General features: G+C 57.0%; 2 protein-coding genes across 6 annotated transcripts in view; both read right to left on the reverse strand.

Moving 5' to 3' along the window:
• LOC144936794 (serine/threonine-protein kinase Nek11-like) overlaps positions 1–2677 on the reverse strand; it is a 28177-nt gene extending 25500 nt beyond the window's left edge. For 2 of the 3 annotated variants that reach the window (XM_078863941.1, XM_078863939.1), the window contains exon 1: positions 2350–2457. The gene's annotated coding sequence lies outside the window, so the exon portion shown is untranslated. Of the gene's footprint in view, positions 1–2349; positions 2458–2479 lie in introns of those variants that run through there. The other variant, XM_078863940.1, reaches the window with a different exon arrangement.
• Positions 2678–4429: 1752 nt separating this feature from the next.
• Positions 4430–13352, reverse strand: part of ATP2C1 (ATPase secretory pathway Ca2+ transporting 1) — a 41174-nt gene continuing 32251 nt past the window's right edge. For all 3 annotated transcript variants that reach the window (XM_078863944.1, XM_078863942.1, XM_078863943.1), the window contains exons 21-27: positions 12056–12222; positions 10444–10512; positions 9161–9277; positions 8400–8547; positions 8000–8095; positions 7320–7461; positions 4430–5940 (exon numbers count right to left, since the gene is read on the reverse strand). In XM_078863944.1, the coding sequence (XP_078720070.1) occupies positions 5816–5940; positions 7320–7461; positions 8000–8095; positions 8400–8547; positions 9161–9277; positions 10444–10512; positions 12056–12222 (864 nt within the window). In that variant the 3' untranslated portion in view covers positions 4430–5815. The remainder of the gene's footprint in view (positions 5941–7319; positions 7462–7999; positions 8096–8399; positions 8548–9160; positions 9278–10443; positions 10513–12055; positions 12223–13352) is intronic.

Genomic DNA, 13352 nt, shown 5'->3' on the forward strand with positions numbered 1-13352 from the left:
ATGATTATGACGTGGTGTGATTATCGTGTTGTAGATGATTATGACGAGTTGTAGATGATTATGACGTGGTGTGATTATCGTGTTGTAGATGATTATGACGAGTTGTAGATGATTATGACGTGTTGTAGATGATTATGACGTGTTGTAGATGATTATGACGTGTTGTAGATGATTATGACGTGGTGTGGATATCGTGTTGTAGATGATTATGGCGTGTTGTAGATGATTGTGATGTGATGTAGATATCGTGTTGTAGATGATTATGAGAGAGAATTCTCTCACGTAAATTCGAAATGCACTCTGCGAGTACATTTTAAAGTACCGTGCAAAGGGCGCGGTTTGAAAATCCTGCGCGAGTGACGCCGTTGTCCATCGTTAGTGATCTATCATAGATTTAGTAATCTATGATATATGGATAATAGACGTGCCGTGTACTTAGGACGTTGCTTTAATGGTGGAGAGTGCACGGAGTCAATAAAACATCGTGGCTCGCGTCAACGCGAAGTCACTTTGCGTCTGCTGCCCGCCTCCTCCCTGTCCAGGCTATTGGTGGGGAGCTCCAGGCCGTCGGTCTGTGCCCCCACCCCTGCACAGGGCCGCACGGAATCGGAATCTTTCAGGATGATGTCTTTATACTGGAGGAATCCGACGAGCTATAAAGCGCTTTTTCATAGCTGTCCATAGGGGGGGGGGCATAGCTCCCACTCCCCTCTGGGGGTTGCTGTGACAAATGCAACAACTTAAAGGCGCGTACGGCACAAGTGGGGGTGGTGTGGATAGAACCACCGCCTTTATCTCCCCCAGTGATGATGTCTACACACCACACCAGGTACTGATTTGAGGCTGAGTCGACCGAGGGGAGACCTACACACGACACACGCGCGTGCACATCTACCGCACACACAAGGGAGAGAGGTTGCAGTCTCGCGAGAAACTCGGCTGATCAAGGCCAGGAGCAGTGCTTCATCTTGTTTCATCATCGCATCATCTAATCAGCATCGTTATCTTCATCAACACCATCACCATCATCTAATTAGGATCGCCATTTAAAACACATCATCATCAACCACGTGATCATTGAATTCACCTGCACGCGTTGTCTTCACCACCCAAGACTGGACACTGGAAACCGCGGAGTGGAGTAAAGTAACCCCCTCAACCTGGAGCCTGGAGCCTGGATCCTCACCCCGAAGTGGAGTAAAGTAACCCCCTCAACCTGGATCCTCCACCCAGCACCTAACACGTGACAAGTTTGATGCGGGGTAGGGGTCAGCGAATCGGCACGTGTGGCACGCGCCGCGGAGGGTCACCCTGGAGCCAGCGACAGACAACACCCCCCCAACGCCCCCCCCCCCAACGCCCCCCCCCAACGCCACCCCCCGATCCCAACACCGCTGTCCCACGCGTCTCACGACATTCGCAGAAACGACAGCGCCCCCCCTCCCCTCCAAACGGCGGACGACATGAACACGATGACATGAACACGATGGCATGAACACGACGACATGAACACGATGGCATGAACACGACGACATGAACACGATGGCATGAACACGACGACATGAACACGATGACATGAACACGATGGCATGAACACGATGGCATGAACACGCCAGAGTGGCCTGGTGGTGAAGGCGGACAGGCCGCCACACGCTGCGGCAGAGCCGCTGCCCGTGGTGGCTGCCCGTGGGGGCTGCCCGTGGGGGCTGCCCGGGGGGGGGGGGCTGCCCTGGGGGCTGCCCGCGCCCCGCGCCTCGACTCGGACTCGCGGTGTCGTCACCTCGCCCCGTGCCCAGTGGACAGCGAAACGCGACTCAGTGCGTCTAAAAAACAATCGTCGTCGTCATCATTGATACTAACTCGGAGCCCTTTGTCAATCCACTGCTGGATGAAGGCATCTCCACACGCTGTCAATCACGGGGGGGGGATTGTTTGATCATACTTCACCACGCTAAGCAGCGTGGGGTAAAACAAAAACCCAAAGAGGTGGAGGAGGATCAGTCAAGGCCGGTGTGGACATCGCTCGCCACTGACGACAGCCGGGGGCCGCTCCTCCACCGGTTCACGCGCACAGTGCGATTAATCCAGACGCCCCCACTATTAGTGCAGAAGTCAACATTTCATTTGTAAAGCCTCCTCGCGTCTCCTCCCCATTGTTCAATATCTGCAACTCACGGAGCCGTCGCGTTCGAGAAGCCGCGAGCCAAGCGGACGATCCGCGGGGCGCCTGTCAGCGGAGAGGCGCGTGCACAAAGCGCACGCGGCAGTGGGAAACGACACCGCGGGGTTTTACAACAACACAAGCGGGGAAGCCATCAATTACCACCAACACCCATCCGTGTAGCTCACCACAAACACGCACGTGAGTCCACCTGACCGTAAGCACGAGCGAGATCAAGGCAATGAGTCCGGGATTCGAGGAGTCGCGGATTCAGGATCCCACCACCACCACCGCCGCCGCCGCCGCAAGCTCCCTCACCTGCCAGGTGTCCCCGTGTCCTAGCAACGGCGCTCCCAACGCAACGCGGCCGCTCATCCCTGCGGAGGCGGCCCGAGCCCATCACTCAGCTCGACATGGCGACTCGTCCATTTGTCTGCGACCTTTCTGGGCTGCCCTCGCGAGCGGCGGCGGCGGCGCCTCTCGCTCCGCTGGGTCCGTGCCGCTGCCGCCCGCGCGCCGCCTACGTGGGTTTGGGGTTGCCACCTCCGCGGTGCAGGAACACAAACAACCCGGCAGCCACGTCGGGGGTGGGGGGGCTGGAACCTCACAATGGCCGTGGAAGAAGGGAGAACCACGGTGTCAGTGAGCGCTGTGCACCGGTGTGTTAGAACCACGGTGTGTTAGAACCACGGTGTGTTAGAACCACGGTGTGTTAGAACCACGGTGTGTTAGAACCACGGTGTCAATGAGTGAGCGCTGTGCAACGGTGTTAGAACCACGGTGTTAATGAGCGAGCGCTGTGCACCGGTGTTAGAACCACGGTGTGTTAGAACCACGGTGTCAATGAGCGCTGTGCACCGGTGTTAGAACCACGGTGTTAATAAGTGAGTGCTCTGCAGCGGTGTTAGAACCACGTCCGTGAATTACCAGGAGTTGTAGTCGTGGGCTGCAAGGTAGCCAGGAGGTGGCGGGAGAGCAATGGATTCTTGAATCTATCCGTGTGGAGCGTTGTTACCCGTCGTTATGCCTGGGTTTCCTACTTTGGGTTCCTCGTCCACGGGTTTGGCTAAACACCGCAATGTCGCCGCTGCACGCATGTCGATCTGCTGGATGAGACACCTCCCTCTCATGCCACTTTGGTCACGAGGGTTACTTGACCATACTTCACCACGCCCGTCGTTGTACTTACCTCGATGGGCCCGCGTCTAAGATGCCCGTCTTCACCAACCTACTCGGACCGGCGTGGCGTGCGGTGAAACAGCCGGCACGGTGCGGGGAGGCCGTCATCCAGCAGCGGATTGGCTAAGGGCTGCGCACGCACCCACGTGCACACATTCTAGAATGCGCCACCGAGACTACCGGGGAAGAAACGACCGCACAAACAAGACGCAAGGAAGGAGACACGAGGGGGAATGAATTGTTTAAGTGAAATCTGACCCCTCGGGGGACGGTTCATTGAATCCCCGGGGGGCTGCATCGTTCGATGGCAATACAGTGAACTCCGAGCACCACTCGGGCGCAAGCGTCGATGACGCTAACCGCGCACTGACGCGCGCGTCGTCAACGGGATCCCGACGAGTCCTCGACTACGACTCGGCGAGGCTCTCGGCGGCGCGCTGGGGTTACACGCCGCACAGCCGCACAGCCGCACAGCACTACCGCAGGAGCGTCGCTCGGCGAGGCTTTCCCAGATAAAGGACTCCCACTTAATCTGTCGCTATCGGGCGGTTAGAAAATAAAAAACAAATCGATCCCATTCTTTTTTTTTCTGAGTTTTTTTTTAAACCACTCTCCGTCTCTGCTGCGGCCCCACGAACCAAACGCGGCCGGCTTGCGCAAAGTCCGATGGAGTCACCGCACGTCAACGCGCGGCATCTGCCCGGCAAACTCGGCAGCGACTCCGCGCGGGTCTCTCCGTGGCGTCCCGCGGCAGGCACGGCACAGAGCCCAGAAAAATGCTCTTCGCTCGTGCCAAGTCGCGCCACCGGGAGCTGCAAGGGCTTCCTTAATTGCTGCTAGCAAAGTGCGTTAGCCATATGTCAATTCCGAGCAGTCAACGGCCAATTAAAAACGAGCTCCAAATCTACAGTGCGAGACGGCGCGACGAAGTCCCCGAGCGCGGAGGAGCGAGATGGGGTTGCGCGCAGGACCAGAGGGGGAAAGACACACACACCGGCAAGCGGACAAGCCTTCATCCGGCAGCGGAGAGAGAATGACCGGCAACGGCGACAAGATCCCCAAGTGAAATTAAACGCAGGACGTGGCACGTTCTTGGATCAAATAATTTTAATTATCAGAAAATACATTACCCCGAAATTCCTCACTATGATACAACTATAATTACAGGTATTAAAAACTGCCAAATGTGAATGGATAAGGGTGAGCGAAACACAGTCAAATACCGCAGGGTAATACCGCCGCCATCTACGCGTTACAAAGCGGACCTCCTACAGGGAATACGGTGAAACAGACGACAGCAGCACTTCCTACTGCGAGCGACATTGCTTGAAAGAACCCTCCGGAGCGATGCAAGGCGCGAGCTGCATTTATTTTGAATTATCTTAAAGAGCAGTTTTTGATTTCGCGTGTCCGCTCACGACCGCGGCAAACAATGCCCGACGCACGCACGGCCCAACGTCTCCGCTCCACGACGGGAGCAGGGCCGCACGGTTCAGCGGCTTGCACATCGAGCATGCCACAACACAGTCCCACTCACGCGCACGCACACACACACTAACAACGAACACGAGATGTAACAACACCGCGCCACTTAATCGGTTTGACAACGGCACAGACTCGCATCATTGCTTTGGCGACGTAAATACGCACGCTTGATCAGGAGGGTGCGTTTCCTCCGGAGGGGGCGGTGAAATAAATACAACGGTGAAGTCAACGGAACGCGGCCAGCGACGGCGTAATAAACAACAGAAGTGGTTGTCCCCGCTTTGGAAGCTGCTCTCAGGGTTCCGAGCGTGCAGCGCGACGATGACCCTCGGCCGGTTTCGGCGCTCGCCGCCCCGCGGCCTTCGGCTCCGGAGCGCTGGGCCCTCGATGACGAGACGGCCGAGGTCGCCGTGCGGGAAAGAGGTGGACAGGAGGTGGACGATCGGTCACCGCCAGCGTTGACACTTCCGCCACGTCGACCGGACTGCGGCGGACGAGGCGGAGGCTATTTTGAGAGCGACGCGGTGGGATTGAAAATAAAAATAAACGCGAGGCCGCAAAACAGAGGCCCCCGCACGCATGCGCACGCATGCGCACGCATGCGCACGCGACAACAAAAACCGACGACGGCAAGGAACACGGAGTGCGCACGTCTGAGACGAGCGTTCCACACGACGCGATGATGATGCCAGCAAGCCAAACCAAGTGCAAGGACCGTCCAAACAAATACTGCCGCGCGTGCGAAAGCATCACCACTTGAAAAGGCAATAAAACGTAATAGCATTGTCCCTTTGAGAAAACTGCGGGGAAAGGAGAAAAAATAAGAGCATTATAAAAGTAAAATCTGTTTCAAAACCGGCCAAGGTCGCCGCACGGCCCTCGTCGTCCGCGGCGAGGTTTTTGTCTTCGGCACCGGCGCGCGGCCTCCCCACCACCGCCCCCCCCCCCCCCCCACTTTCCCCCCACCTCCCTCCACCCCGCCGGCTGGGATCACACTTCAAGGAAGGATCCCCCCCCGTCGTGCTTGCGGGAGAACAACCTCCTCCGCTCCACCGCCTTCATCACCTCCGACGCGATCCACACGGTCGACGTCAGCCCCAGCAGGAAGAGCAGATCTGGAGGGAGTGTCAACACGAGCGCACAAAGACAAAGATCTCCCTTGTAGCATTAACGCACCGTTGGGGCAAGTGCCAATAGCGAGCACCTGGAAAGGTCGGCACGGCACACGAGGCGGTGGGTGGCCAGCACCACGCCCGGCCGCCTTTGTCTCCCCAGTGGTGATGTTTACACACCGCACCAGGTACTCATTTGAGGCTGAGTCGGCCCAGGACCGGTTCAGATAATCGTCACCGGTGTTGGCCGTGAGCAGGAATCAAACTCGGGTCACCGGGTTCGTAGTGCGCTAACCATTACAAGACCGCTCCCCACATGTGCAGATGCACACACATGCACACAATCACATACGCATGTGCATGCCTGCATACACAGTTACACACACGCACGCGCAAACAATAAACGAACGAATTATTGATTTAATTTTTCTCGAACTCAGGCAGGTACCAATGGGACCACCACTCTTTCGTAAAAAGGGATGCGATAGACAACTGGTCCTGGGAGTAATGAACAGTGTGGCTCTTATTTACAGCCAGATGAGCGCACGTTGATCTGCTGCCACCACTACCAGCCCGGGATAGCGCTGCTTGCGGCAATGCGAGGATGAGCTGTCATCTCAAATATCAAAATGTTAAAATACCGCAAGCATGGCAAGCTGATTAAAAGTACGCACGTCTCTGAAACCGTAACGCCACGTAGCGCCCCTCCCCGCGAGTCAAGCGGAGGGGAGAGGTTTCATCTATGCTGCTTTCTGCTAAGCCGCAGGGACGCCACGGGCGGCGGAGATAAATTATTAAAATTACCGAGATTTTCTTTCAACAACGATGGCAGGCGACATGCGGGTGGAACACTCGGCTAAGCACTTCGGAGGGGCAAATTGTTCTGCTGCCAAGAGGGCTAAGTTGGAAATATGTTTTCCAAACTCTCTTTTCAAAACTGCTTCAGAAGAAATGACGGCTGCTGCTGAGACACGTCGTGGTGGAGGGGGTGGGCAGAAAGCAACTGCCCCTTTTGCGCCTCTGATCCTCACACAGATGCACACATCATCAAACGCACGCACGCACACAGCCTGACACGCCACCAACATACATAACGACACACGGGCACACACACAACCATGCTGACACATTGCCAACACGTACACACAGTCAGATACGCACAGCGCAGGCATGTCATCGCACACACACACGCGACCAGACACGCCACCAACACACCGACACAAAGACTCACAATGACACACACCAACACACTGACACCCACACACACCATCACATAGCTACACACACCCGCTACGATGACACACACAGACATGCCACCAGGGCGGGCGGTAGGAGATGGGGGCGGCAGGCACGGCGGTGGCACCGCCACGCTATCCTCTTACCCACTGCGCTGAGGTTCTCCGTCTGGAACACCTGCTGCAGGGGCGGGAAGTAGATGACGGCCATCTGCCCCATGATGCTGCCCCCGACCGCGTAGCAGAACATGCGGTTGCTGAAGAAGCCGCTCTCGAACACCGACTTGGTCTGCGGGCGGCACGGACGGTCGCGTCAAGAGCCGCCGCTCGCCGGCACACCGCACCCACCATACCCCCCCCCCCCCTCTCTCTATCTCTCTCGTGCCACCTACACCAATCTTGCCTCACTGAGAAAATATTCAGCGAGGAATTCAAAACCTGGCCCCTATATTCTCACAATCCTCTGTAAATCAAAGAAGATTTCCCACAAATTCTCACTGTCCAGAAAGTAGTGGGATTTTATTGAGAAGGAAAATGAAAGGGATTAAATAAGTGACTTATTAAGCTGATTGTGCGGCCATCTGTGCGGACATAATGCGAGAGAAACTGCCAACACACGACGATGCGTCCTCACGCAGCAAGCGTGGCCGTGTTGATTGCCTCTTAAAAAGTGTTTGTGCAGAGCCGCTGACCCTCGATGAGTAAACAGCAGCCGGTAATGAAACCAGCTCGCGCGTAAAAACATTTCACCGATTATCTTTTTGGCAAGCGCGGTTAACGCGCAGCCCCCGTGTGTGTGTGTGCGGGGGGAGTCCGCGCTGGGTAACCTGCGACCGCGAGCTCAGGGCGTTGAACATGTCGAAGAAGACGAAGCAGGTGAAGGTCATGGTGGTGTCCCGGGGCGTGATCATGTTGTCCTGAAGCTGCATCCGCGCAGGGCGAGAGGAGCGGCGGCGTTACCTTCCGAGCGGCGGGGGCGCACCGTTGCCGACGCGGTCGTCAATTTACGCGCGCGCCGTTATTAACGACGGTTAATTTTGATTACGAGCGGAGCGTGGTCTGGGAGGGAGCGACGTGATTTATGCGAGACGCCACGGGTGCGTAGCACCCTGCTCCCCGCGCGCAACGATCGTAAACCGCGGCACGGCCAGCGTCGCGCACGCAGATGGATGGGGACTGGAAGGAAACGCGCTCGCGCCTCCGTAGACTTCCGAGGCAAGCCCTCACCTCCCTCCAAAACACGAAGAGGGTTCCCGAGACGATGATGATGGCGGAGATGAGGATCTTGGAGATGAGGCTGCGGGTGAGGATGCTGTCCTTGACGTTTCTCGGAGGCTGCCGGATCACGTCCTTGTCGACAGGCTCTACGCCCAGACTGCATCGGCAACAACAAATACACGCTCGTTGCACAATACAATTACACAATACAAATACACAATACAAGCATACAATTACAACACAATGTGGAGTCGTAGAGTAAAGTAATGCTCAACCATGTTGGTACGGCGGTCCTCCACCCCCCCCAACCCCCCCCACCTTTGTCTTAGCTGCGAGGGTCACGGCACGTAGTGATCACATGTACACCGAGTCGACGCGGTGCTGGCAACGCAAGTGTTTCACGTTGTGTGTCAGTGTGTTTTGTGTTTGTTTCTACGAGTCTCAATGTTGTTTATATGCACGTCCATGCGTCTCAACGCGAGTTTACTGTTCTCCATGGAAATCTTTGCGAGCCGATACAATTACACGACGCGACGCGGACTTATGTGGCGTCTAAAAGCTCCCCCCAAAAACACACCGGTGTACGCGGGCTCCACGGTCAATGTGCCCACGTCACTGCGGGCGTTAAGCAAGAGTCCGGGAACTGAAACCACACTGGGAGAGAATTCCGCCGAGCTGCCCCGCAGGGATCGGCCCGGTCGTGACGCGCGGCCAGAGTCTCGCTCGCCGGCGACGCCGCGACGTGAGCGAATGAGCGAGCGGGCAGGTACCTCTGGGCGGGCGGCCCGTCCATGATGATGTTGATCCACAGGATCTGCATGGCGTTGAGCGGGTTGGGGAAGTTCATGAGCGTCGCCAGGGTGATTAGAGTCAGGGCGGCGATGCTCCTGCAAAGCACGGCTCACCGTCAGCATCGTCACCGTCACCATTAGCATCATCAACATCGTCAACATCGTCAACATCGTCGTCATAGCTAGTCGGCCAACAACGATCCACTGCTATTCGTCGCTTGTAAGGTCTCAATCCCTCTAGCACCTGCACTTGAGACAATGCAACGGCGAGCACATCGACTGCAGAGATGGAGCAATGAGATCAGCTCGTGCGCAGGTGCTGGTCGGAGCGTCACAGCGCAGGATCGCGGCGAGACGGTGACGGCTTTAAGAGGCCTTCATCCAACAGCGGACCGATCACGGCTGACGATGACGACGGCGGCGACCTCTGCCGTGTTTAGCCGTCGGTAAATATGACGGATAAAACGAGACGCCCAGCCGGGCAAAACCGCCCTCATTAAACCGAGCGGCGCAAAACAAAGAGAGAGGATTTTTTTTCCCTCGTTCCTTAAACACGCTTTCTCCTCCAGCGACGGGCGCAGCGCGCGTGGCGCCGGGGTCGGCCCTGCGTGGGCTGCGCCACCTGCTCAGAGTCGATTACCGCACCCAATTATCCCGGCATCACGCGCGACCCCTGCCCTCGTCGACGTGACGATCGGGGCGGCCGCGGCGAGCGGCACTTATTTATGAAGTTGGAGCGGCGCCTCGGAGGACGGGCGGGCGGGCGCGGAGAGGTCATCCCGCAAACGAGGCCGCGCAAAATAAATTACACGACTTTAAAGCGCTCGACGTACGTCCAACCCCGGCGATGTCAAACGCCGCGATCCACAACAACAACAACGACGACAACGGTGGCGCTTTCCATTTCGCACGTTTTGTATTTTTAGCTCGAGGAGTTTTGCGACTTGCTGTTCCACGCGATTAAGTTGCAACGTGCACGATTTGCAAGCGCTTGCGCGAGATTGGAGGTTGTCAAGGTACTCTGTTATTTTAATGAAGCGCAGATGAAGAATGCAAGATGAGCTGATGGATCGCGATGTTTTGGCCACGGACGTCTCGAAACAGACTCATCAGTCATTAGCTGTGCGGGAACCGGCAGAAAATGTAATTCGTGTTCGCGTAATTAGGGCATTTATCTCGTTGAATTATGACCACCCTCTGACAGTGCGTTCCGTCTGCAGATGCGTCCCGTGTCTGCTGAGAAACAAACAAACATGACTCACGTGCTCAGCTGAAATCTCACAAAGTTCTTGATGTTGTAGAAGATGCCCTTCCCTTCCTCGATGGCGGACCTGCAGGGCAAGCGCACGGCACAGAGACCAACGTCATACGCACCGGGTAAGACAGACAGACAGAGACAAACACACTGAGACAGAGACACGGACACGGACACGTGCACACGCACGCACACACGCCGTACATAGAGACTAGGACTGACCCAGGGACACACGTGCACACAGCTATAAGATAAGGGACACCAGGACACACAGACAGAGCCCTGGGCCCTGCCACTCATCGGTGCTACCCTGGCTGCCCCGGCTGTCCATGGGGGCTCATCGTCGTTGCTGTCGTCACTGCTGTCGTCACTGCTGTCGTCACTGCTGTCGTCACTGTTATTGTCACTGGGCCGCGGTGTTGCTCTCTCTCCCTGCACTGAACCCTGCACCCCCAGCTCCCCTAGGCCATCACTTCTGCGAAGCCCCTTGGGATGGCGGTTATATTTAGCTGCTGTATAACATTTAAATTGGTGTTGTTGTTGAGACACAGACACGGACTGAACCGCGCACGCACTCGGACTGAGAGAGTAATGCGCAGAGACGGGGAGACGACAAACGGGGATTCGGACCGCGACGGACAAGAGACAGATCGAGGCAGACAAACAGAAAGACTACGGGACAAGGAGACGGACTGAGACACGGAGACAACAACAGAGAAAAGCAAATGGAGACAAAGACACGCACTGGCAATAACTTGGATAGAGGGAGACAGACACTCACACACAGAGACAGACAGCTTAGACAGAGACAGGAACTAGATTGTGATAGGAAAGCAGACTCAGACAGGGAGACAGACTGAGATGGGAGCACAGACTGGGAAAGTCACACACAGGCAAGGGCTCAGATACAAAAAGACAGAAGCTTGCACAAGGTGGCTAGAGACAGGGAGACAGGGAGACAGGGAGACAGCAGACAGGGAGACAGCAGACAGGGAGACAGCAGACAGGGAGACAGCAGACAGGGAGACAGCAGACAGGGAGACAGCAGACAGGGAGACAGCAGACAGGGAGACAGCAGACAGGGAGACAGCAGACAGGGAGACAGCAGACAGGGAGACAGCAGACAGGGAGACAGCAGACAGGGAGACAGCAGACAGGGAGACAGCAGACAGGGAGACAGCAGACAGGGAGACAGCAGACAGGGAGACAGCAGACAGGGAGACAGCAGACAGGGAGACAGCAGACAGGGAGACAGCAGACAGGGAGACAGCAGACAGGGAGACAGCAGACAGGGAGACAGCAGACAGGGAGACAGCAGACAGGGAGACAGCAGACAGGGAGACAGCAGACAGGGAGACAGCAGACAGGGAGACCGCAGACAGGGAGACAGCAGACAGGGAGACAGCAGACAGGGAGACAGCAGACAGGGAGACAGCAGACAGGGAGACAGCAGACAGGGAGACAGCAGACAGGGAGACAGCAGACAGGGAGACAGCAGACAGGGAGACAGCAGACAGGGAGACAGCAGACAGGGAGACAGCAGACAGGGAGACAGCAGACAGGGACGCATGCGAGGACAGGGAGACGGAAACAGACGGACGGAGACGGCGAGCGCTCACATGATGGTGTAGAAGTCGTCGTCGACGAGGATCATGTCGGCCGCCTCCTTGCACACGTCCGTGCCGCTGCGTCCCATCGCCACGCCGATGTCCGCGGCCCTGAGCGCCACGGCGTCGTTCACCCCGTCGCCCGTCATCCCCACCACCTCCCCGTTCTTCTGCAGCGCCTGCGGGGCCCCGGCGCGGAGAGCCGCCCGCCCGTCAGTCGGCCGAACGTTCGCCGCCCGCGTCGTCACCGCGCGACGGTAAAGGGGCTCGCCACCCCTTCCCCCGACACTCCCACGCTCGTCAGACTTCTCGGAAAAATACCCACACTTTGCCCCACCGCACGTGACCTGCCGATCCCCTTTTCCCAGCGCCCATTCACACACTGATGGGCCGACAGTTGCGGGTCGGCGGGCAGATTTCATAAACCTTTCCCGCCAGGTCAACTTCCTCGCCGGAGGATCGAATCGGCGACGTTCTGCAAGCGCAGAGTGCCGACCGTTACACTGCGGCAGGGTCCCCACCTGCTGCGCGTGTTTCATAAAATGTTTTAATATTTTCCCCCCGATGTCATCCCGTCTCGTACGCACTGTTCGCTTACTCGGCGACGTTTGCCGTGCGAGACCGTGGAGATGGAGCGGCGAGTTTGGCGGCGCGCGGGAGTGGCCCAGGCCACTCCTACAGTGCCGAGTATTTTTGCGGAGTAATCATCGCCAGGGAAACAATCGCGATCCACGCACGCACCCAGGCGGGGACGCAGCTGCGTCCGTAGAGATTGCTCACGAGGCCCCGTGACACAGAGATTCTGTGGGACATCGCCATCTGGGGGTCGCCGTCCGAGTCTCGTGCTCACCGACTCGTTTATATCGTTATTCATCTGCTCCGTCTTGTTCGTAATGCGAGCTTATCATTTGTATAAACGATAAATGACAGATTAATACCCACAATCCAATGCCAGCATTGCAAACGTAAGAAGCAGTTTCAGCCGTTGATTTTTTTTTAGTTCGGCCAAGGAATGATGTGTTCTAATTTGCGTCCTAAGACCCTCCCCCCCGCACCTAAACATTGGCCGTGGAAAATCACCACGTCAAGTTCAGGCGATGATCGTTGCATCGTCAACACGTGGTACGTGTCAGAACCGCACCGCGCGTCCCCGTCTGCCCAACGGACCGTCTGAAGCCGTGACAGCGACAGAACGACGCTAACGCCGCGGCCGGGGGCTCCGTCACAGCCAGCGCCGGGGGCTCCGTCACAGCCAGCGCCGGGGGCTTCGTCACAGCCAGCGTCGGGGGCTTCGTCACAGCCAGCGCCG

The sequence above is a fragment of the Lampetra fluviatilis genome, chromosome 17 (assembly GCF_964198595.1).
Source record: "Lampetra fluviatilis chromosome 17, kcLamFluv1.1, whole genome shotgun sequence".
Taxonomy (NCBI): domain Eukaryota; kingdom Metazoa; phylum Chordata; class Hyperoartia; order Petromyzontiformes; family Petromyzontidae; genus Lampetra; species Lampetra fluviatilis.